Source organism: Haliotis rubra, unplaced genomic scaffold (genome assembly GCF_003918875.1).
Source record: "Haliotis rubra isolate DU_JTF1 unplaced genomic scaffold, ASM391887v1 Scf561, whole genome shotgun sequence".
NCBI lineage: Eukaryota > Metazoa > Mollusca > Gastropoda > Lepetellida > Haliotidae > Haliotis > Haliotis rubra.
The window spans coordinates 283,426-309,208 of NW_025767259.1; the positions used below are offsets into that span (position 1 = coordinate 283,426).

The window sequence follows — 25,783 nt, forward strand, 5'->3', positions numbered from 1 at the left end:
ACAGGTAAATACCATCTACTTGCCAGGTAACGGCTCTGTGGGAACGCCTTGGAAAATAATGCCTCACTTGAGTTAAGAAATTGGTGTACAAACAACTGTTACTAATATACTTGACCTATAACAACTCGTGAGATGGTTCCATTATTAATAGGACTTGTTCACCATCACCAATAACTCGGGAACAGTCTCACCGTCCACCTAAGGTGGTATTCTCATAGGTCCATGTTATCCTTCCATATCTGGCTCTTGATGCAAATCCTCAGACTGAGGAAAAATGTTGAGCTGCTCCGTCTGGACCCAGAGAGGTCAAACCGTCTAATGCTGGAGTAATGTCATGTAGATAGCATCTCATGAAGGTATTAGCTTAATTTCCCTGGCAGTGTTCAATTGATACTGATTTCCAGGTGGTAAGAGAAGACGCAATCGCTTGTATCTCAAGAAGGGAAAACCTAATATTCACAGTAGCTTGATCACAAATCTCACCTAGGCCAGAGCTATTGTCTTTCTTAACCAAGAAGATGTAGAATTCTTCAATATCTCTGTTTTAAGATTAGGTTAGCTGAAAAACCAAAAACAATGTTGTTTCCGCCTGAAAGATTTTTTTCCATAAATGCACCAACATAAGGATCTGATGGGGCATTAGAGGTGTACTGTACGTAATGCCTGCATATCCTTCCATGCCTGCATATCCTTCCGAGTAGTGGATGGAAGAAAATTCCAACGCATGTAGTCCTGATACTCTGGCTGCTGTGGCAAAGAAGGCTGTTTTGAAAGTCAGGAATTTAAGAGAAGTTCATTGCATGAGTTCAAAAGGAGCCTTGATGAGAGCTTGAAGTACAATACACAAATCCCATTTGGGGAATATAGATGGAGTGATAAGTCTTTAATCTGAAAGGATCTGATTAATCTGTGCAGTGAAGTGTCTGATCCAACAGAAAGTCCTTGTAGACTACAAACTGAAGTGATAGCTGATCTATAGCCTCCAATAGTTCCTGGTTTGAGCTTCTTTTGTTGCTGAAGATATAACACAAAAATCTGCTACCATGGGAATTGTCACTGGTCTTCCGATGAGCTTGCACTGTTCTCTCCATTGACAGAATTTTCTCCATCTGTAGTCATATAAGAGGGCTGTGTATGGTCTAATTGATTGACATATAGCCTCAGTGGCATCTGGAGCAAAATCATTGTTTTCCAGAGAACATTTGATAGATGTGATAGATCTCTTTATTGTAAAGTCTTGAATGGAAGTCAGGGACCCTACCAGGTTCTGATGGAAACTGATGGAAGTTGTTGCAAATGAACTATCTGGTCTTTGATGCACAACCAATGATGCCAGGTCGGGAGAATACAACAGGTCCTGGCATCTAGAATGGCACCTTGAAACTTAAGTATCCTCAGCACAGAAACGAGGATTTCTTTGGATGAACTAGGAATCCTAGATGGGTGAACACAATGATAAATTGTGTGTGACGCATTAGAATCTTTGTTGACACGTCTCGCTAGAAATTGTTGAAATATCGGTGAATTGCAATTCGCTGAAGATGCAGGAAATGGAGGATAGGATTTATGATCACCAGCCAAGGGGTTATCGATACCCTGAACAGCAGAACTTGAAATTGTAAACAACATCAATTGACCACAAACAAGATATTTCCGCGACCCTTGATGGATTGAGATATGTAGATAAGTATCCTTGAGGTCCAGACTTCTGAACTTGGGGCCTGGTTGGATCAATTTCCTCACATTTGAAAGAGACTCCATTATGAACTTTAGAGGGCAACGTAGAAATCATCAGTTTAATATCTTTAAATCAATGATCATCTTGATATCAGTGGCCTGAGGGATGTATGGTCAGGGGAGGCGCGCTGAAGATGATACCCCTGACCTATGACAGACAAGATCCAAGAATCATCTGTGATCTGAACCCAGTTGTTGATAAAACATTTCAGTCAACCCCCAACCACTGGTAGGTTGAATTTGTGAATCCTATTCTTGGCAATGGGCATATCCAATGTTTTTTAGAGCCAGGGTGGGAGGGAAAAACATTCCTGAGTCCTCTGGCGCTTCCATTGAGACCCCACTTTGAAAGAGGGCACTTCAAATGTGACCCCATGCTGAGAGCAGGCGCTTCTATTGAGACCTTAATGGCGCTTTACAAGGGGGCTAAAAATGAGACCTCGAAAGGCACTCCAAATGATAAATCCAAGCGGTAAGGGAAGGCCTTGACTGTTGAAGTTAGCATTCTTAGGTACAGTCCTCGCCAAGAGCTGAGGCCCTATCAAAGGCTGAGTGTTGGAGGCAAGGGGGTGGAAGGGGGAGAAATGGGATTCACACATTGTACCCATGGAGGGAATCAAACCCGGGCCTCTGGCGTGATGAGCAAATGCTTTAACCACTAGGCTACCCCTCTTAGACGAAGAAGAAAGTTAAGCTTTTTGTTCTTAGCTCCAGTATCATTCATCTCAATCCACTCTTGTTCATTCAAATCCTGACACAACAGACATCTTGAATCTGAGGAACAACGGGGGTCCGGACAGCAAGATAAACAAAGAGAGTGAGGATCCTTCTCAGAACTTTGGCATTCTACACACTTCTTTTGAGGTATAATGGTGATCGAACGTGCAAATTCCGGTATGAAATAACGTGGGAAAATAGACTAATGTGACTATTTCTAACCAAAGAGGAGTTTCTGTAAGGGAGGATCACAGAAGACTTAAGAAGAAAAACTTCACCTAACTCAGTGGTTACAGAGGTATATATGAAGTTTACAAGATGGTGGAGTTTAAGAGAGTACATCTAGGGATGTAACTAATGCTCCTCATTGGGGCACCTTCCAGGTAATTGCTTCCCTTGGATTTTTTATTCTTCATTTATTCTAAAAGATAGTCTGTAACACATCACAAAGTGGAAGAGGATAGGCTAGCACAACCCAGAGGGAATGTTTATGTCAATAATTCTGTCAATTAAAGTCAAACAGCTGCAGAAAAAAGCTAGTCAATTTTAGGCAAACAGCTGCAGAAGGCTGGACCACAATTTTCGCACTTTTGCACATACCGAAATTCATGACCAGTAGATGAGAGGATTTTGTAGTGCTACAAATAAAGACTATGCTTGTAAATACAAAATAGCTGTTGCTAAACATTTTATTTTTTTTATCAGGCATTGTCTAAGCAGGTCAATGCTGAAATGAGTTGTAAACAGCTGTCCCTCACGGTGAAGAAATATGAGTTTGTTCAGATCGAAATATACTGACCCGCAATGAAAACGCATCAGGGTTTTTTTCAGATCATTTTTATTAAACAGAAGTGAGGAGTACTAATGATGCACTGAATATTTTAAATGAATGTTCAAGACTTGATTAGGAACAGTTGTTCCAGTTCAAATCCACTTCATGCTTCCAGAAACAGAAACATTTGTGAAAACGCATTTTTATCATTCGTTGACAAACACAGCAAGGCAATACTGACAATGAAAATGCATGTGCACTTCGTCAGGCCTTTCCCATATAATGCACATGTATAGAGAGCTCAGTAGCCAGTCTTAAATATGCCGCGACTGAATCTGCAGCAACATGCACACACTCTGGGATTCCTTGAAGCCGGTATTTCACTTAATGTTGTTGCTAGGCGCCTTAATGTCAACCAGCCCACCATTAGCCGTCTTGTCAGTCGTCACCAGATGACAGGGAGCGTTGCTGACCGCCCTCAACCAGATATGACGGCCAGACAAGATCGACAGATGCGATTGGCGCACCTTCGAGATCGCTTCAGAATGGCAACAACAACAACAGCAGCAGCAATGATTGGTAGCCATGGAAGAAGGATCCACCCATTGACAGTCATTCGACGCCTGAGACAGGCCGGACTGAACTGTCGTTGTCCATACCGTGGCCTGTGCTTCAGCCCCCGTCACCGCCAAGCCCGACGTCAATTCGCACAGCAGTATGCGCAACAACCACTTTTCTTCAGTAGGCTTGTCTTTTCAGACGAGTCAGGGTTTTGTGTGACATTTGTGGATGGAAGACAGCGTGTTTACAGACATTGCGGGGAACGCTATGCAGGCCCATGTGTCAAAGAGAGAAATCAATTTGGTGGTGATAGTGTAATGGTTTGGGGGGGCATCAACGCATATTTCAGGAGTGATCTGCTTGTTATCCAAGGTAATCTGACTGCACAGAGTTATGTGGATGAAGTCCTGAGGCCCATAGTGGTTCCTTTGCTGTGCCGTCACCAATGCCCTCGACGTCCACTAACATTCCAACATGACAACGCCCGTCTTCATGCCGCCAGGATGACACAAGCATTCATTCAGCAAGCTGGAATTAATGTGATGGACTGGCCAGGGAATTCACCAGATCTCAACCCTATTGAGCATTAGTGGAATGAACTGGGGAGACGTGTTTATCGACGTCAGCCACCACCAGCCAACATCGCAGATCTCACACTGGCCTTGCAGCAAGAATGGAGGAACATTCCCATGGCCTTCATTGCTCGTCTCTGAGACTCATTGCCCCATCATCTCAATGCCTGCGTCAGGGCGAATGGAGGACACACAAGATACATACGGTAGGGTAGGGTAGAGGTAGACAAAATTGACTAAATTGCCGTCTTCTATGAACTGGCGAAAGCATAGCAAACAGAGTTAGGATCTGGTATCGCTCGTAGGAGGTGTGTCCCGATCACTCGGAAATTTGTTTCTCTGTCGGAAAGCAAGACATGGAGACACCTTTCAAGCAGTGTCACGAAGACTTCTGTCATGTCGGAAGTTGTCTTTGTGCCCTGGGGGTCTATATTACCTCGGATTTGAGTATGTCTAGCTTGCGATATGTGGTACTTCCTCTTCACTTCCCAAAGGGGCAAACGACCCAATCGGATCTCAGTGTAGGCTTCACACGATAGCTTGGTTCCTGGCATTTTTGCATATCCATACACTCCGTATATCTCTAATTGGAGTGCACTTCCACTGAGACACTTTTTGTCTTCACAAAACTCTACTTCCTGTAGTGGCTGTGGGAGCTGGATTGGCCGTTGGAGGCTCCTAGGCATGGTGCACCTATGCGATCTCGTACCCCCATTCCCTATAGTAATGCATCTCCATGAAGTGATGGGACCTTGAAATGAATTACATGACTCCATTCCTGTGAATAGAAGCATCCCTTGAAGGTGAAATAAGAGAGTCATGATAACTATAGGAAATACAAGCCAAAAACGTGACCAAGGCTCACTAACACCCCCCGAACTTCAGCTGAACAACATTTAAAAACTATTATTATCTACTAAAAATGTAATTTTCTGATTAAAATTGATATTTTATACTTATCCTGACTCATGCTTATTTGCTTGTCTCTTCTTCTTGCGAATGATAGTGGAACACTTGAATCCCCTTTTTGAAGCTCCCTTAAAAAAAGCAGACGTAAAATCACTCACCACGAGTAGCCTCCCTTTGCCCCCTCTTTTGGCACCCAAGTTGGTCACATGACCGACCATGCTTGTCACTCTCTCCGTATATCGAGCCCGACACAGGGAAATCCAGAGTGCCATGAGGGGAGGTTGGGAGGTCTGACCTCATGAGTCAGGATAAGTATAAAATATCAATTTTATTCAGAAAATTACATATTTTTCCTTATCCCGACTCATGCTTATTTGCTTGTAGAATCCAACGGAACCGGTGGTGGGTCAGGCCACTTCTGGATTCATAGCTTGCTGATTTACGTCTTGCATACCCCCCCCTAGGGAACTTCTTATGGCACTGTGCTGATCCTCTCTTCCAGCTTCCTCTGATGAGTCTGGGGGTACCACAACTTGTCAGATTTCTCTGGAACCGTCTTCTCCTAACATTATGTGTGGATTTATGCAACTCTATATCTTGATGCTCACATCAAGTGGAGAAGCAACCCTTCTTCATGTACGAGTAAGTCCTTTACAAGTACAGGGTGTATCACTCATGCTGGTCTGTCTTAGACGTGCACATGGACACTAAAGCTCTAGCTCTCCAGAGCGTTGGCTTTTACAAGTCACATGATAAAAGGGTGAGATTTATCTCAGCGGCCTTTGTGGAACCGTCAATTGTTGTGCTACAACAAGAGGCCCAAACCGGTGAATGCCGGAGACGTCCTCGGTAGCAATGTCTCTGAGGTAGTGGTGGCAAACACCATCTCCGACTCCCAAAAGCAGCTCTCCATTATCATCGAGATGGAGCATTACCCATGCAGAACGAGTGTCGACGCCAGAGCTCTGACTTCATAAGGGTTGGAGGCTCGTGGAGGCTCAAGTCCTGCTGCTTTGTAGGCCCTTAAGATGACGGCTCTCATCCAGATCGATATCGTTGTATGTGAGACCTCTGTAGTCGTCTCCATAGATAGAGGGATGAAAAGGCGCTTGAATTTTGTCTCCTCGTGCGTGGAGACCTGTGTGGAGATCTGCATGGAGACCTGCGTGGAGAGCTGCGTGGAGACCTGCATGAATCCCTGCATGGAGATCTGCATGGAGAGCTGCGTGGAGACTTGCGTGAATCCCTGCATGGAGATGTGCATGGAGAGCTGCGTGGAGAGCTGCGTGGCGACGTGCGTGGAGACATGCGTGAAGGCCTGCGCGCAGGTGACCGGTTGGAGTAAGGATCCTCCCTGGAGTCCTGCAACGTATCTGCGCCTTCGTGAAGGTGTAGATCTTCTATGAGACGAGGAGTGACTGCGTGCAGGCTCCTGATGATTGTCCGTATCTGAGGATGAGGATGATCTGCTTCTACGATGCTCCCCCGAACGTCTGGTTCTGCTCCTGCGTGAAGGCTCCTCTGGAACATCTACTGCAGGTTCATCGATGTTAGGGCTGCCAGGTTGTCTGGAAGGCTTCCTCCTTCACGCAGGCTTCCGTCTTCAACCGGATGCGATGTGCAGACTGGTTGTCCTTCATGCAGGTTCATCGTAGATGGGGTCTTCGCGTCGTTCCATCAGCTCCAACATCTGCTTGGTGAACTGCTGCATGAAGATACCCGGGTTGAAGTTCTGCGCCGACTGCTGCTGCAGAGATGACGACGCATCTGAGAGTGATGAGGCTTCTTCCAAAGACCGCTGCACTTGTGAAGAACTGCCGTCTCTGGTACCTGATGTCTGCGTTGATATATCATCTGACTGTGCTGAGATGGCTGCTGAAGTCACTGTAGAAGAGGATCTCGTCTTCTTCTTAGCTGCTACTTCAGGGATGAGGATGGGTCATATACGTCTACTTCATCTGGAGGGATGATCTCTGCTGAGAAGGACCTCGTCTTCTTCGCTGTCCTGTGGGAAGACTTTGACAAAGTCTTATCTGCAGACGACTTCTTTTTCTATGAAGACGGTGACCTAGTCTTCTTAGACTCCGACGAGGCTACTTCCGATGTTGATGACCTCTTCCTGGAGCCGGAGCTCCCCTCTGCCCCAGCAACATGCTCCGTAGCAGCAACCGGCAATTCACTGGAATGGTGAATCTCGGCAGCAAGAAATAAACGGTTATCAGCGCATTCACTCTGATTAGACAAGACTTGTAAAGTCTTCTGGATCTGTCCTTAGCACGTCTAAGAATAGAATATAAACAATAATTAATTTCAGAAAAGTTATGACAAAGTTGACAGCGGAAGCTGGAAGAACATGTAGAAGTGCAATTAGGACATAGTAGATGCGGATCAGCAGCAGACAACCGGTGCCTGCAACAAATACAAGTTTTCATCAATTGTAAACAAGATGAAATATCATGTCAACAACGTGAAAAAGCAGATGATTTAGACAAAAATTTCAAATCATATTGCTGGTATATCTTCCTAAATGCCGTATACAGCTAAATTTTGCAGTAAAGGCCTAAAATAAAAAGGATTTAGTGCTGTATAGGGAACCCAGGCACTCTCACAACCGTCCTCTAGGGCGAAGAAGGAGAGAGTGACAAGCATGGCCGGTCATGTGACCAACTTGGACGCCAAAAGAGGAGGCAAAGGGAGGCTACTTGTGGTGAGTGATTTTACGTCTGCTTTTTATAAGGGAGCTTCAAAAAGGGGATTCAAGTGTTCCCCTATCATTTGCAAGAAGAAGGAGACAAGCAAATAAGCATGAGTCAGGATAAGGAAAAATTACAAGTTTTGTATGAAAAAAACATCCATTAGAATATACGTGATAAAAAAATTGTTGAACAAATTTGATGTCAGACATATGGTGGTGCATGGGCATAGCTCATTTCTTAATCATCCATTCTCCACTAAGTGGGACGATTTTGGATTTGTAACATTTCAAAAATTTTCTTGCGAATATTATTCACTTTATGACTTTTTGTCTGCAAGAAGACACAAGATATCTGGAACAATACCTTGATAACCCAAATCTGACTTATTTTTAGCAATGCCTTAAATAATGTACATATCAAATTTCAGAAAATCAGAGACATTAAAATGGTACATAAATTAAGAAAAAATACTGTTTTTAAAATGTATGCAATATGTTCTTTTAAGCATTGGTGTTGAGTTTGTGAATGTGTTGTTAATCATATTTCATCACACATCATGTCTAAGATTGAAAGAGTTCGTGATGTACAGTAAATATGAAGAAGACATAAAATTTCAGAACATTTAAGAATTTTACAGGTATTTGTCGTTTTAAATCGCCACTTGACTGTCCCCGAAAGTGAAGTGTGATGCAATGATAGTTGAAGGTATTCTCTTAATGGTGAACAAGCAGTTGTCACTAAGGTGACATAATCCCCCGCCGCAAAGTATAAAATCAAACCTAAAGAGTAATGAAAGTGAAGGTCGTAGTTTAAGATGAAGTTAAATGTCAACAAAAACATGACAAGTCAACCCCGCTTGATATCTTGCTCTGCTCTGTAGCTGTTCAAACACAAATATTTTCAAAACTCACTTTGACCTTGACATGAATGTCATGGTGTATGAAATATGCAAAAAATAGTAATAGAGAAATTGCTTGTCAAAAAACAAGTTTTGATAATGTATGAAGTAAGTCCAGTGAACCGTTCGTGAGATATCTTGCTGATAATCTTAATATACTGAAATCTTCAAAGTGTCGCTGTGACCCCGAAAATTATGTGAAGGGCACCAAACTTGACTGGGCCCTGCACCTTACCTATATGAAGCCTGGTGTCAAATATGATGAAAATCCAACGAATGCTTCTTGAGGTATCTCGCTAACAAGCTTAACATGCAGGTTAACATGATGAAATCTTCAAAGTGATGCTGTGACCTTGCAAATTATGTGAAGCTTACCAAAATCGACTGGGCCCTGCACCTTCCCTATATAAAGCTTGGTGTCCAATATGAAGAAAATCCAGTGAATACTTCTTGAGATATGTCGCTGACAAGCTTAACATGCAGGCTAACATGCTGAAATATTCAAAGTGTCGTCATGACCTTGAAATTTATGTGAAGGTCACCAAAATTGACTGGCCCTGTGCCTTCCCTATATAAAGCTTTGTGTCAAATATGAAGAAAATCCAGTGAACAATTCTTGAGATAAGTCGCTGACAAGGGTAAAACGTTAAAGTCCCCTGGTGACCTTGAAATGAAGGTCAAGGTCACCAAACACGACTGGGACTTTTCTTATACTGTGATGAACTTAGGTACCAAGCAGAGAAAAATGTAATGAAATTCATTACCAAAATCACACGTCTTGCAGGGGTAGTAGTATATACAATGATAGTCCGAGATCAAGTCCAACAAAAGCCTCTGTAAAGCTTTATTTCATCCATAAAGCTTTTGTCAGGCCCTTAGATCTCGCCACCATCGTATATTCTACTTTTGAATCCCCAGTTAACTTCCCGACCACACGTGACACTATTGTGTCACTATGACCGCGATCCTGATCACGTGCCCGCCCTATGTCGTGTTGACCTCGATGAAACAGTTTAATGTGAATCGCCTATGCTCTCTTTGGTGTTCGTAATGAAGGCTTGCTGGGCTTTTCGTACCCCCTGTTCTATGTACTTTTTTTTTCTCGTCTTCGCTGATAGCAGACCTACGAGACTTGGACCGGATTTCTTGTTTCATCTTACGGTACTTGTCGAGTTCAGAGAGGATTGAACGAAATTCCTCCTCTGAGATCTTACTGTCAGTGAGTGCCGTAGAAATACGCTCACTTACCGTGTTCAGCTTTGCTTCAGCCAGAACCCTGATCTCGTCGTGTTTCAATGCCTTACGATGCAGTCTGCGGGATGCAACCTTAAACATCAACCCTACCACCTCTACAACCCCAGCTGTTATCTCAATGCCTAGCACTATAAGTGTGGGCACGATGGTGGCTAACAACCCAACACCTGCCGCCCCTAGTCCCATGCTGGTTGTTGTAAGGGCAGTATCAGCCCCATCCACGATATTGAAAGCTCTATGGTACTTCTAACATAGTGCTTTCCGCGTGTCGCGGTCTTGTTCTAGTTGGCGTTTTACATCACATAACTGCCTCAAGCGGAACCCGTCTACGGTTTCCAGGGTCTTCGCTACTTCCTCTACGACTGGGTACAGCCCCATCCTGTGTGCATATAATATATTCTAAAAAATATCTTTAAAATGTGCGTAATTTACTTTTTGCACAGTGTATTTGAAGCTCACAAGTCTTAGATCATCGTACAGGGAAATAGGGGAGAGGCCAATAGGTAACTTTGCGTCCACATGAATATCCCCGAGGGAGCCGCTTAAGGTGCGTACTGAGGGGACTATAGAACCCGTTGAGGGGTCCGGTTGTATGACGATACGGCAATGTTCGCCCAGGTCTAGGGCTCTATAGTGTATTGTCACCCCAGGTAAAAGTTGCCGTTCTACAGGATCACCCCCCATGAAGTAGACTTCTATGGCGAGTGTGGAGCCTGGTTTCACAGTCATAAGGTCCAATTGGGAATGGGGGACGTCAAACCTTAACTCTGCCTCCAAGCCTGAAGCAACTAACATGTTACCCGTTGGATCCGGTTTTAGTTGAGTAGTCATACCATACTTCGGAACAAAGGCCCCGAACAAGATACCATTGTTCCTAATTTCGGAGACATACCGTTCTTTGTCTAACGAGATATAAAGTTCGGTGAGGGTCATGTTGAGCAACCATTTGGGCTCTATAAAGTCGTCTGGCAGCCGCCGCCGCACTTACACGCCGTTTCTTAAGTGCAGGACGTACGAGGTGTCGTCCACGCCGGGCAGATCGAATCCCTCCGTGTCTCCTAGATCGTTAAGTGTGGTGTTGGGCAGATGATGATTGGACATTGCTATAATACTATTACGAGATAGTTTCCAATTGTTTTTCTGATAATTTCTCAGGGGTGCACTTCACCCCCATGAAGTGTATGCTGTCAGGTAAGAAGATCTTGGTGAGTGATATCGTGTCTTCCACGGTCACGGTGACCCCCTGCAGACTGGTGTGGGAGTCGACACCCACCCACACGTAAACAGTGCAAACCTGATACTGGTGCCGTTTCACCCACCGGAGTTTGATCCCCTTTACGATTTCGACTTCATCCGGCGATGGTTCCCCTAGGTAGACTTGGATGACCAGCGTGGAGTTCGCCGGTAGGCTCGCCACGATGTTGACCACGCCAGCGAATTCAGACACCAACTGCAATGCCCCGTCTTGCACTCCCGGTTTACTCGATAGCATGTGGGCTGCCATACTGGAGACTGGGCTGATGATAACACTACGTCTCTGCGCCGGGACGTAAGCCACGAGCAGGGTTCCGGTGTTCACGACTTTGTTTAGGTAGTTGTCTTTGTTCTCCGTGAACACGTAGGGGGAGCCGAGACTAATGTTGAGAAACCAGTCGACTTTAGCGGGCAACAACACCCACTTGTCGTCATCAGTGAAGACGAGCGTATATGGCTTGTTTCGGGGCCAGTCGTGCTCTCAACATCTTCTAAGTCGAACAGTTTGCCTCCGAACGATTGGTATACCGCCCATCTATCATCACCGATGCGGACTAGGTCGAACCGAGTGTTGAGGGCCGCTCCTGAGGTATCTACTATGTCACCTAGGGTTCTACCGATGGAGGGGACTTCAACGTGTTTGTAAATGTTGTTTTTCAGTTGCAAGGCGTACAATTTACCATCTACTCCGGGGTCGTCAAATCCGCGTGTGTCCCCGAGGTCGGAGATCCCCACATTGACGCATTTTTTCAACTTCATTCCGGGACCTTGTGCGCTAGTCATTTTATGTGCAGCGTTATGCTGAGGTATCCTATATTCACAGGATTATGCTTTATATCTAACACTGATATTATCAACTCAGGGATGTTGCCCCGAGTTAACCTTTTATACTGATGCGGTGAAAACGACTCGGTTCTACCATCGTTGTATTTCTCCGTTTTCACCGGTACGGCTCTCAGTATCGGGGAAGGGTGACCACCTTGAATGTTGTCCGTTGTGCTCAGCTGACCGAGATGAATGCACAGCTCTCGGTACGGTACTAGGTCGGGTAACTTCGTGCCTGTGACGGTAGTTGTGGGTTTTATCTCGCCCGGCGACATCCCGAGTGTCCTCGCCAATGGTCGGCCGAGCCTCAAGGGGTTTATTCCGTTGTTGGTTAACACCGCTGTGCCGTTTGAGTCATTCATCTTGAGTTCGGCTCCCAGGGGTTTGAAGACCTCGTCGCTTAGCGAGCACACGCTGTAGTAACCGTCAGTTATCTGGTTGCGGGCGCCACTGACGAACAGCTTGTTGTTGTTGGCGTTCATGTTAGTCCATCGCGGTAGGTAGGTGATATCGCAGAGTGCGACTTCGAGTTGGCCCGACGTGTTATCGATCGCGTGCATCAGCTGAACGGACTCGCCGCTTGTTATTCCTGGAAGTGTTACGTACATGTTAGAGTATATATACCTATTATATAATACTTTAAAAATGTACAAACCGGGAGTGTTTTACCCTAAACTGGACATAGATTTCCCGCACATGAAGATCGTGGTCGCTGCTGGGTTGTATTTCGGAGCCCAGTTCATAGATGTGTTTGACCGGTATAAGCTTTCGGTGACTAACGTCAAGGCAGTCCACGCCTGGTTCAACACCCCTATGCAGTTCTGGCAGAATCAACTCAACTTCGCCGTCTGGTGCGCTACAACGGGGTGTGGCTTGACATTGACCGACACTCGGCGGGGACCGCTGAGCCAGTCTGTGTTCACGTTTCACGTGTACTACCAGGTCAGGCGTATCCTTAAAGAGATCAGCACTCTGCTCCCACAGGACAAAGCATGGGACGCAGTAAACAACCAGTACGATAGACGGGCCTACGAACGCGTTTGCAATGAATTCGAACTAGACCCGAAGACGGATTGGCGTTTGCGGGGCCGAACCATGGGTTGGGTATTCCATATGATGGGGGGCGACCCGTGAAAGAAGTCAGTGATGATTTACTGAAACGAGATGTACTACGCCAGGACTTTGCTTTGTTGAGTAATGAATGGCGAGATGACCGTATGAACTTTAAAGGTGGTGTTGCTTTCACCGTCCAGAAAGTGGAGCAGCCCACCGCGGATGATTGGAAAATGTTCATGCTGGACACGTCGAAAGGATTTACTCGTGCTGGTGTCACCAGATTGAACGACTCAATTCGAACGTGCGTGTGGGCGCTGTTAGGTGCGCAGACGCAAACGCGTTCCAGCATCATCGGTACGGGTACTGCTTTAGACGCGCAGGAACAGTTCGTGTCCAACGTCGAGGATGCCATCTCCGCCCCGGTCGATCTACCAGGTGCCATCCGACGATACCAAGACGTGTTGGAATATGCCCGGTAGAAAGTCGACTACGTGTTCGACGTGGGACTCTACATGGCTCCGAGCGACATGCGACTGAGAATCAACAAAGTGGTGGGCTACAACAACAAAATCGTCGTAGCCATGGCCGACCAAAAGTTGGGTGTCAACCCAGACATCAACGTCCCCCACGTACCACCCCCCACGACCGGTGAAACGGGTATAGTCGTACCACCCCCAGAGCCTAGGGTTCAACCCACACACCCACAACCCCAACCCCCACAATCCAATCAGCAGCACATCGGCCGTAAAACAGCGCTGGTGGTCGGGGGGATCGTGGTCGGTTTGGGTCTCATTTGGTTAAAAATTCCTTAGCCGCTACGTACACCAGACCCACCACGGCGACGATGGCTGCCCACAGGTTTTGACCGAGCCACGTGACAGTTTTAGCTAGCGTGCTCAGCAGCCACGAGACAATGCTACCCAGGATGGGCAGGGCTTCGGCGGCGTTACCAGCGAAGTTTAGCCAGGGCTTCACCGAGTGATTTCTCTAACATCACCAGTGGGTGTACCCCCACTTGGGGGTGTGGGTGTGCCCCCTGTCAGCGACATGACCAGGGTTGATATGATGAAGCCCAATGCAGTCAGAATGCTGGCGATAGTAATCCCTTGCTCTCGGAAGAGGATTCGGATCCTGTTGGCCAACGTGTTGTCTTCATTCAGGACTCGATCGATGGTTTCCCGCACGCGGCTGATCTGGGATCGAAGCCGTCTCGGTTCGAGGAAGCGGATTCCAACCGAGTCCGTCTCTCATCTTGCAAGTTGCGCAATCGTTTTTCGATGATGGTTTTCAGAGACTCGTCTTCCGTTTCGGTGAGTTTTATTTTCTCGCGAGCGATGTGCTCATCGATTTCGTTCAGTTTCCCCATGTTGTTCACGAGCTCTCCGCGTACACATTTCAAGGCTTCGTCTAGGCCTCGCAGTTCCCGAACAGGAAATTCGAAACCCGGTAAGGGTTTGTCATGGTACGTGGCCAATATTTTTTCGATACTGTCTGATGTTTCTTTGGCATCACCTTCACCGCTGAGTTCGGCCCTGATGTTTTGCAGATCTTGGACGACCTTCGGGGGAAGCTTAGGCCGTGCGCCACCGTAATCTATGAAGCCTAGTTCATCACGGATCAGTTGCCCACCATAACGACTGACTAGCGTAGACAAGGCAAGCGGTTTTCTCGTGCGCTTATTCACGAGATTGATCTCCGGATGAGCTTTCAATCGCAGTGTGCCCTTCTTATCGATGGTAAACTTGGAATAGTCTAGCCCCAACGGATCGACATAGTTTCTATCTGGCTTCCACGCGTTGAATGATTGTCGACGGTTGATTTTAAAAGTTCACTGCTAACGGTGTCGCCCATGAATGAGGTGTCATCGTAATCCCCATCATCGAGTGCACCAGCGCCAAAATCGTCCATCGGGATGTCCCCATGATCGCCTTCAGCCATTATTTATATTAAACTTTTATATTTTATCTATATAACAATGTATGGTAGGAAACTAGATCCTTTCCGAAGATCAAGAGAGCCTCTAGGCGTCAGAGCCATGCGCCAGTCGGTGACCATCACCAACAATCCCAGCAAGATAGACCAGAAACAAACGCTGCTGGTTAGATTCCCAAACCTGGGTGAGAATGACCTCATCGTACCAGGCACGGTTCGACTGACATTCAACCTCACGTTGACCTCCGACAACGACGACAAACTGCTACTAGGACCTCTGGAAAACCACTATCAAGATCAGCTTCAATGACGAGTACCAAGGTATCAGCAACTGCGACTTCCTCTTTGAGGAGAACGTGGGTACGGCTTCGACGAAAGTCCAACTAGACAAGATCTCGGACGGTGAAAAGGCCATCGCCCAAGCGCACGGGAACAGGTTCTGTGTGCCGCTCGACTTCGAGTTGCTCACGGGACACGCACCATTTTACCAGGACGCGCTGGGTGATAGGCTTGAATACGAGCTCACGTTTAACGACTACAGCAAAGTCGTGCTTACGCCGAACGGTGATGAGGCCAGTTACGCCATCGACAACATCTCTCTGGAGTTCGACATGGTCACTAGCCCGGAGCTGGCAAGGCAGGTTCAAAACCAGTACTCGGGGAAGGTGGCCATCCTGTACGACCGCATACTGAGGCATAGAACAATCATACAGGATAAGAGCGACACGCTGTGGAACATCAACCTAAACGTGCCGGCGCGATCGATGAAAGGTATCCTGATCGTCCCCCTGGTAGATTACGAGCCGTTCCAAAGGGACAGCGAAAAGTTTTTCAACCCCGCAATTGAAAAGGTGGAAGTGACCATCGAGGGCGTGCCCAAACAGCTGTTGAGCGCCGGTATGAGGGCACACCAGCAGTGGGACGAGATAACGAAACTACCGACCCGGCACCAACACGTCATCAAGGACCTGGACCTATCCTCCGTGCAGATCGGTGAATACCTGACCACCAAGTACGCGCTATGGTTGGACATGCGATCCACGGATGACGACCAATTGCACGGCAGCGGTCACCGCATCGACAACGGCAGTGAGGGGATAACAATCAAGATTACCAAGAAGGCTCAACCCGCTGGGCAAGTTGAAATTATATCTGTACGCGATTATGGACGCGCAACTTAATATAGAGAATGGGAGATTCATGCAAGCCATCTACTGATGGCGGCAAGCCACTGCCTGCCAGCGGCAAGCCATCTATTGATCTACCCCGCTACCCGCACTGCGCCATAGTGTGCGGGCAGACCGGCTGTGGGAAGACCGTTTTCGTGTTGGATATGCTGGAGGGGTACTACCGGGATGTGTTCGACTATATCGTTATCATGTGCCCTACTTTGCACATGAATAGAACGTACACGGAAAGGCCTTGGGTGATGACGGACCCGGACGTACACAAAGTCGACCCGGGAACACGTCTGCAGGACTGGTTGAAGGCTTATCACAACAAATTCAAGGGGGAGCCGACGCTGTTCATACTGGACGACTGCAGCTCTAATCGAGAGATAACAAAAAAGAGAGACATGCTATCGTACCTGGCCTTCTCCGGCCGGCATGCAAAGCACAGCGTCTGGGTGCTAACGCAGAAGTTCAACTCGGTGTTGAAAGACCTCAGGGAGCAGACGCGATGGGTGGCCTTATTCCACTGCAAGGACAGGGATTCGTTCGAGGAGTGTTTGAGAGAGAACGATGTGATGAGCAAACTAGAATGAGAATGTGTGAAGAAACAGCTTGCTGAAACTAAACATGCTAAGCTAGTGCTCAAGACCGACCAACCCGTGGCCTATAGGGTGTTTTAGCTTAGCAATGATTAGCAAATGCTTAGCAAATGCTAAGTAAAACTTGGCGTTTAGCAGTTATAGTTATGACTTTTTTTTAAGTGTTCATAGTGTGCAACTTAACCTTTATCTCGCTATGTTTCACCTGCATCGGGTATTATATTATTAAAACTAAAACTTGCTTATTACATTATAAGATGGAGTGTGAAGAACTGCTGGTTCTGCAGGATCAGAGTGACGACAAGCGAGAGAGACTGGTGGCGCTGGCAGTCGGTGGTAAAGCCAAACAATACTTTGGGGACTACACTCCCGATAAAATTCACAAAATGTAGACTCGGGGCCGAGATGACAAAGACTATAGGATCGGCTATGACCCAGATCTACACTGGTATAGCGTCGTACTTCCTTCCCATTCCCCAGGAACGTCGACTTTACCTGTGGGAGGACCTTGAGAAAGACCCTTTTATTGAACACGCCTTGAGCTCTATCAGCTGCGTGCTGTACCACAAATACGGTATGTTTTTAGCCCCGGTGACGGCGGCGATTATCACGGCAAAGCATTGCCAATTTAAGGAGGGAAAAAATAATAGTAATGGTATACAAGATGGATCAAGAAGTGACTCCGACCCCGATAGGGGAGACCCCAATAGAGCAAACCCCAATGGGGGAGACCCCTCCCCAGGAGGAGAATCCACCCCGGGAGGGTTTCCCTCCCCATCCTACAGTCACCAGGAAGAAGAACCCTAAGAGAGTCGCCGCCGGTAGAAAAGGAGGCTTAGCCAAGCAACATAAGAGTAACTACACTCCACTCCTGTGGATTGCAGGCTCAACTGCTGCCGCGGCTCTCTCATTATTGTTATATAATAAACAACCACCCCCAGCACCACAACCACAATTAGAGGTCAACCCACATATCATGTTATAAATATATATTTTTATATCATATACATAATGTCTGAGGGGAAAACGTTCGTCAACGATGCATACCACGCCACTGTGGTCGCCAGTCTAGCCGTAGGGTACGCTCGGTTGACCAAAATGGTGCTTAAACAACCGACTATCAAGCTAGATTTCAACCTGCAGGATATGGGTATGCTCATAATGAACCTGGGTATGGCGATGGCCACCAAGGACATCCTCGTAAATCAAGGGATCATACCGGGAAAATATTTTGAAGTAAATGTAACTATATCAAGGATGGCTACGATTGCCATGATGGTTGGCAGGGCATTAATAAACGCCCTGGCATTTTCCGGGAGTAATTTCCTCTTCTCGAAACTACGGGAGTCGAACGCGGCCGAGATACAGGCTGAACGGAAAAGGCACGATATAGCCATAGAGAAACTGCAAGCCGCGCAAGCCGAGTACGCGAAGAAATGTATACAGAGGATCGATTACATTAACGAACAACTCCAGCGTGAGAACCATGCCGTTAAAACATTTGAGAACGTTGAAGACGCAGCGAGAGAATTATACCTGCTAACCGGTAAACAGCTAGAACCACTCCATAGGTTCCACTACACTAAATCAGTATCACATGCTCCCTGCGCGAGACCCGTATGTAAACAAGTCAAGAGAGACAGAGACATGTGACAGCTGTGATTGGATGAAATAGTGTAAGATGTTTGTTTTTTTAAAAGCACATCCAACCAGTAATTAAAACTGACCACAATTGTAAGTATTTAGTGCTGTCATTTTTATCACCATCACTTATACTTATTGTGTGTACAGATATTTTCCAGTAGGTGAAATTTGGTGCGGAACTGGGGTTGATGTGTTCCGCTTCCTGTGCTCACAAAACGAGCCGGACAAGTTGGCCTGATATTTTGTTTTATGGTAGTTTAAAGGCCAGAGTGTACCCATGTGTACATGGAATGGCTGTTGATAGCCTGGATATTTTAAAAATATAAAGGTTACTATGGAAGTCTATGGGAAAACATTTGGTGGTGTGTAACCCATAAGCCCACACTCACTCAGTACTACACACCATCCCCGGGGCAAAAGGACCGGGAATTGATCTTCATCGCGCTGGGTCTAGCAGCGACTGCGTTGGTTGTAAAGCAATTAGACTAAGTCCCCATATGAGTATACCAAAGATGAGACCTGCCCCGTACCGATTCTAGTACATACTGAGGGGGAATACTGAGACCTGCGGTAGGAAATGTTGGATGGAGGGGTACTGCTGTTTTCATAGGAGATGTTTAATAAACTACACGTGTTCCGTGTGCGGTATTGGAGTGAAATGTCACTACTGTTTATGTAAAGCCCCGGGGCAAACGTAGTCAGGCACCAGCTTATCTACGAGAAGAAAAAGACTACATAAACGAATGTAGGCGCCTCCTTAGTATGGAGGTGTAATTTTTACTTAGAGCTGGAGGAGTTACCTCCCTTGCCGGTGCCCCAATTAGAGCCTGTGTACACCTAGGTATAATAATGCCTGCGTTCATACGAATTCCACCCCCGGCTTTTGGCCTGAGAAGCTGGTTGATGTTTCTGGGTTACATCAGACCTCTGGTCATTAGCAAACTCGAAGAGGAAATAAATGAATTGGGACACATCAACTTTCAAATGATTGTTACTACAAAGCTGGATGTCTTCAGAGAACAAGTATTGATTGAATCAGCTAATATATATACGTGTATCCCCGACGTTCTGGAAATAATAAAATGAGAAGGCTATCCAGAAATCGATACGGTTATTCTAAATATAGCGCTACCTCCCTTGTTGACAACCAATTAGAGATTGTATACACCTTGGTATAACAATGACTACTGCCCGAGAGCTCAAGCAGATTGCGAGAGAACGAGGTGTAGTGGGTGACTCCCGAATGAGGAAACCAGAGTTGTCGATATTACTCGGCATACAACCCCCTCCCACTGTAAAACAACTAAAACTCTGAGCAAAAGAGCTGGGGCTGACGGGTTATTCTCGTATGAGGAAAGCCGACCTAATTGAACGGCTGAACGACCCCGTTCGCCCTCACACTGTGAAACAACTCAAACATGAAGCTCGAGAGCTGGGGTTAGTAGGTTATTCCCCTAGTATGACGAAGTCCGGCCTAATTGAACTATTGTGTCAGAATAAAGCTATTGATCTACAGTTCATGCGCACTGAGCGCGCTGTAGGTAACTATCTGAGAGGTTGGCGCATGCATGTTGATAAGAACATAGACATCACCGACATGAAGCCTCTAATCACTGATAAAGTTAATGACAAACTAAACGATTTGGGAAGTATAAAGTTTCAAATCACAGTGAAAATGTCCCTCGATAAACAGCAGAATGGGGAACTTACGGGGTGGGGGTGGGGGTGGGGTGGGGGTGGTGTGTCATTGAGTACATTCAGACTTACTTCCGAGGTAAACAAGAAGTCGTGACTCATACCGAGACTATAGACGAGTCAATCGATACGAGAATATCTAGAATGCTACACGCACATGGGTTCTGGGTGGGTCGTGGATAAAATCGATAAGGTCTATGTAGACATAGCTAACTACGTACCATTCAGAGGGGGTCGTACCTAGACTTGCCCCCCTACTACAAGGCAAAACAGGCCATAGTCAACATCAAGAATAGAGGAGACGATTGCATGAGGTTAGCTATCAGATCCGCATTGTTTCCAGCTTACACTAATTCGAACAGGCCTTCTAGCTATCCCCAAGACGATGGGCTCAACTGGGATGGTATAGCCGAACCCACCCCCATATCCCAGATCACTAAAATAGAAAAACAGAATGACATAGCCATAAACGTCTTAGGGCACAAAGGCAACACAATGGTCGTGCACAGGGTCAGCCCAATGTTGGGGAACCCCACCTCGTGATCAATATATTCATGATCCAGCGAGGTGATAAGTATCACTACACGTGGATAAAACACCTCAGCAGGCTGTTGCACGACCAGTCGAAACACGTTGGGAAAAAACACTTTTGCGTACGATGCCTGCACGGTTTCAGCCGACCCACCCTGCTGGAATCCCACCGGGAGGATTGCCAAGGTGTGGGGCAGACGGCCATACGAGTCGACATGCCCAAGGAAGGCGACAATATCCTAAAATTCGACAACCACAAGAACCAGATGTCCGTGCCTTATGTCATCTACGAACTTCGCTTCGAAGCCTTGATTAAAAACGTTGACATCGGGCCAACCCCCAACACAGACAAAACACAGGAGCACGAGGCCTGTGGGTTTGGATACGTGGTCGTCCGATGTGATGGGGAAACGAAAGCTCCCATAGTGTACAGGGGTCCCGACGCGGCTGAAAAATTTCTAAAGTGTTTGCAGGGGGAAGAGAAAACTATCAGGAATGCACTGCACACAGTCGCTCCCATGCGTATGACTCGAGCCGACCGGCTAGCTCACAGCTGCAGCACTCACTGTCATGTGTGTGATAAACCGCTGAACGGCGATTCGGTGAGAGATCACTGCCATGTCACCGGTAAGTATAGAGGCACCGCTCACAACGCATGCAACCTCAAGCTCAGAATCAACCCCAAGACAATAAACATCCCCTTGGTCTTCCACAACTTGAGAGGGTACGACTATCACTTGATCATGCAGGCCATCGCGAGGGTTGACGGCAACCTGACGTGCATCCCCAACAACATGGAGAGATACATCTCCTTCAGCTTGAATGGCCTGAGGTTCATCGACTCGGTTCAGTTCCTCCTGTCGTCACTCGACAGTCTGGTCAAATCCAACGATACCTTCCCCATCACCGACCGATACACCGACGCCAAGACTCGACCCCTGCTGATGAGGAAGGGCGTGTACCCCTACGAGTACATGGATGGCTGGGCCAAGTTCACCGAGACCCGACTGCCTCCCATCAGCCGATTTTACAGCAACCTGACCGACTCGACAATCACCCAAGACGATTACTTGCACGCGATTAACGTATGGAATAAACTGGGCTGTAAGAATCTGGGTGACTACCAAGACCTGTACTTGAGAACAGACGTACTCCTGCTAGCCGACGTGTTCGAGACGTTTAGGCGGACGTGTCTTAAGCAGTATCAACTCGACCCCGCATGGTACTACACCAGCCCAGGTCTATCTTGGGATGCCTTGCTGAAGAAAACCGGAGTTAAGTTGGAATTGCTCACCGATTACGACATGCACCTGTTGATTGAGAAAGGCTTGCGAGGTGGGATCTCCATGGCTGCCAAAGGCTACGCAAAAGCCAATAATCAATACGTGAAGGGCTACGACTCAAGCAAGTCAACCAATCACATCCTCTACCTCGATGCCAACAACCTGTACGGTTGGGCCATGAGCCAGTATCTACCCACAGGGGGATTCGAATGGGCATCACCCGAGATCGATGTTATGAGCATCGCGCCGGATTCGAACAAAGGCTATATCCTCGAAGTGGACTTGGAATACCCCAAGGCATTGCACACATCGCACAACAGCTACCCCCTGGCCCCTGAACGTTTGAGGGTTAACCCGGACTGGATGTCCGAGTACCAACATAACTTGATGGGTGGGCGGGTGGCAGATGTTGAAAAACTAGTGCCCAACTTAATGAATAAGGCCAAGTACATCGTTCACTATCGCAACCTACAGCTGTACCTGTCGTTGGGTATGAGGCTGACCAAAATACACAGGGTGCTCGTGTTCGACCAGAGCCCCTGGATGGAGCCCTACATCAGAATGAATACGGACCTGCGAAAGCTGGCCACCAGTGACTTTGAGAAAAACCTCTACAAACTCATGAACAACTCGGTGTTCGGTAAGACGATGGAGAACCTGAGGAAACGCGTGACCGTGAAGCTGGTTCGGTCGAAAGAGGATGACAAGCTCAGGAAACTGATAGCCAGCCCGAGATTCAACCGGGGAAAGATATTCACCGACGACCTGGTGGCCCTACACATGAAGGAGAGCCACATCAAATTCAACCGGCCTGTTAACGTGGGGATGAGTATCCTCGATTTATCCAAACACCTGATGTATGACTTTTACTACAACGAGCTCAAGAAGCAGTACGGCGACAGGTGTGAAGTGCTGTACACTGACACGGACTCCCTGCTGATGGAGATTCGAACTGAGGACATGTACGAGGACATGGTAAAACACATCCATTTATACGACACCAGTGACTACCCCAAGGACCATGCCATGCACAGCACGGTTAATAAAAAGGTCCTCGGTAAGGACGAGTGTGCTGGCACGCCCATAGCCAAGTACATAGGCTTGAGGCCCAAGATGTACTCCATCCTGAAGGCCGACAATGGTGAGATCCGAAAGGCAAAGGGTGTCAAGAAGTACGTGGTGAAACAACACATCAAACACGCCAGATTCAAGGAAGCCCTGTTCAAGACCCGCACCTTCAGACATCAAATGAACACGCTTAGAAGCGATGGGCACAGGATATACGGACTGACTATAAACAAGACGTCCCTATCACCGATGGGCACAAAGCGTTGGATAGCCATCAACGGGATCAACACGTACGCGTACGGGCATGAGAAAATTGAACCAAGAACATAGGTATATATAAAAATACCCTGTCGACAACGATGTCACGGAACCAAAGAAACTTTGAGGCTATTTACTACATCCCGTGTGGGTACTGGAAAGGAGCTAGCGCCGTACATAAGCTGGCTAAAATGGCGCGAGTACCCCCGGACGAGGCCAAAGCGTGGCTTATTCGGGCATCAGTATGCGAGAGAGATGGCCAACCTGGGAAAACGATCGACGGAATGGGTAGCGCGGCTATCTCAAGTGGTGTCGGCTATCAACCATGAAACCACTCGGCTAACCGGCAAGAAACCAGCCGACGCTATGAAACTGAAATCAGTGGTGGCTGAGTCGGCTGCACCATCGCGTGGGAAGGAGAAACAGATACCCGATAGGGCCCTCGTGAGGTATCTCTACCAGCCGGGGGAACACAAAGGGGACACCGGAAACGAGCCACCGATCCGATATGGTCAGTCAAAACTTACAACATAGATAAAGTGGACATCAAAGCCGACGAGCCAAACTTGTACTACTTGAAAGATGGGCCAGGGAGAGGTTTCGTTAGAGAGGAATTATTAGTCATACCGTACGGCACAATGTTACCCCCCAAGCAAAATATTTAACACTTACCAAGTAATCCAAATAGTATCCTGTAACCAGCTCATTCACATTAAACTGTTTCATCGAGGTCAACACGACATAGTGTCACGTGATCAGGAAAGTGCTAGTTCGCGGTCATAGTGACACAATAGTGTCACGTGTGGCCGGGAAGTTAACTAGGGATTCAAAAGTAGTATATACGATGGTGGCGAGATCTAAGGGTCTGACAAAAGCTTTATGGATGAAATAAAGCTTTACAGAGGCTTTTGTTGGACTTGATCTCGGACTATCATTGTATATACTACTGGGGTTACTCAATCTTTCTTCGGGTGGAATAATGTGCCACCTACCGACATCAACATCAACTCAAACAACCATTAACATTGTAATATGAAACATTTAGTGTTCTCAACTAAACACCTGAGACACTGAGACAGAAGATGCCTGTTTAACGTATCTGATGGACTTCTTTCATTGTTGGATATCAACAAAATTTACTAAAATATTCATTGTCAGATAGTACCTTAACACAATATTAACTCAAACAACCATTAACACTGTAATGCAACTGGACAATATAAGCATATATAACCATTATTTCATTGTTCTCATTGTCTTTAGAACCCGCTCAAAACACGCTCTGTCTTCTCATTACTTACTCAATGTTCTAAGTCCACATACTGTTCTCAATCCTTACTCAACGTTCTCAATCTTCTATGTTCTCATTCCACACCTTATGTTGTTCGCCAAACACTTATGTTATCTGTCCACACGCTTATGTCACAACCTATTCTCTATTCACAACCTATGTTGTCTACTCTCAGCCTTCGTTGTCTATCCACACCCTATCTTGTGTATCCACATCCTATATTCCCTTCTATTGCCCTATGTTGTCTATCCATACCCTATGTTGCCTATCCACACCCTTTGTTGTTTATCCACATCCTATGTTGTCTATTCTCACCCTACGCTGTCTATCCACATCTTACGTTGTCTATCCACACCCCATGTTGTGTATCCACACCCTATGTTGTCTATCCACACACTACATTGTCTATCCACACCCTATGTTGTCTGTCCCCACCGTATGTTGTCTGTCCACATCTTACGTTGTCTATCCACACCCTATGTTGCCTATCCACACCCACGAACATTCATAGCGCTGTGGTGATGAAAACTGGAAAAAATAAGGGAGTGCATGCAATTTCCTGTGAATTTTATTTGTTTCTCTCAGTATATGTGACTTAGGACGTGGAAACCAGAAAATGCCAAAAGTCAGATAACTTTTGTGTTTATTTGTGATTAAAGTAATGTTGTTTCAGCTCAAACCAAACTTAAGTGTAGTATAACAGTGCAATTGCAACTTTTAATCTTTGGATATTTACAATATCATTATTGGAAAGACAACAACTACAATCGTCCAACCTAGTGGAGAATGGGTGTAATATATGTGGAAGGTTTTACCTTTATTCTGTGTGTTCACCAGCGTCAGACTGGTATGCTTGTCTTCTTCATAAGGAGGTTTTAGAGCAACAGACCCTGTCAAGTCCCTTGCGTCAGTGGCATGAGACATCTCTCCCACATCAGTAACAGACTCATCAAGATGATGGAATCCTCCAGCCTGTAATTCACAAGAGGAAGGAGAACTTGCATGTGTGTAAAGGACAAAACTGCAGGCTTTCAGTATATCTGTTCAATGCAGATGGCA

General features: G+C 46.5%; 1 protein-coding gene across 1 annotated transcript in view; it reads right to left on the bottom strand.

Moving 5' to 3' along the window:
* LOC124254062 overlaps window positions 1-25,783 on the bottom strand; it is a 239,774-nt gene that overhangs the window by 154,807 nt on the left and 59,184 nt on the right. Inside the window, exon 5 of the mRNA XM_046687914.1 lies at window positions 25,540-25,696. Within this exon, the coding sequence (XP_046543870.1) occupies window positions 25,540-25,696 (157 nt within the window). The remainder of the gene's footprint in view (window positions 1-25,539; window positions 25,697-25,783) is intronic.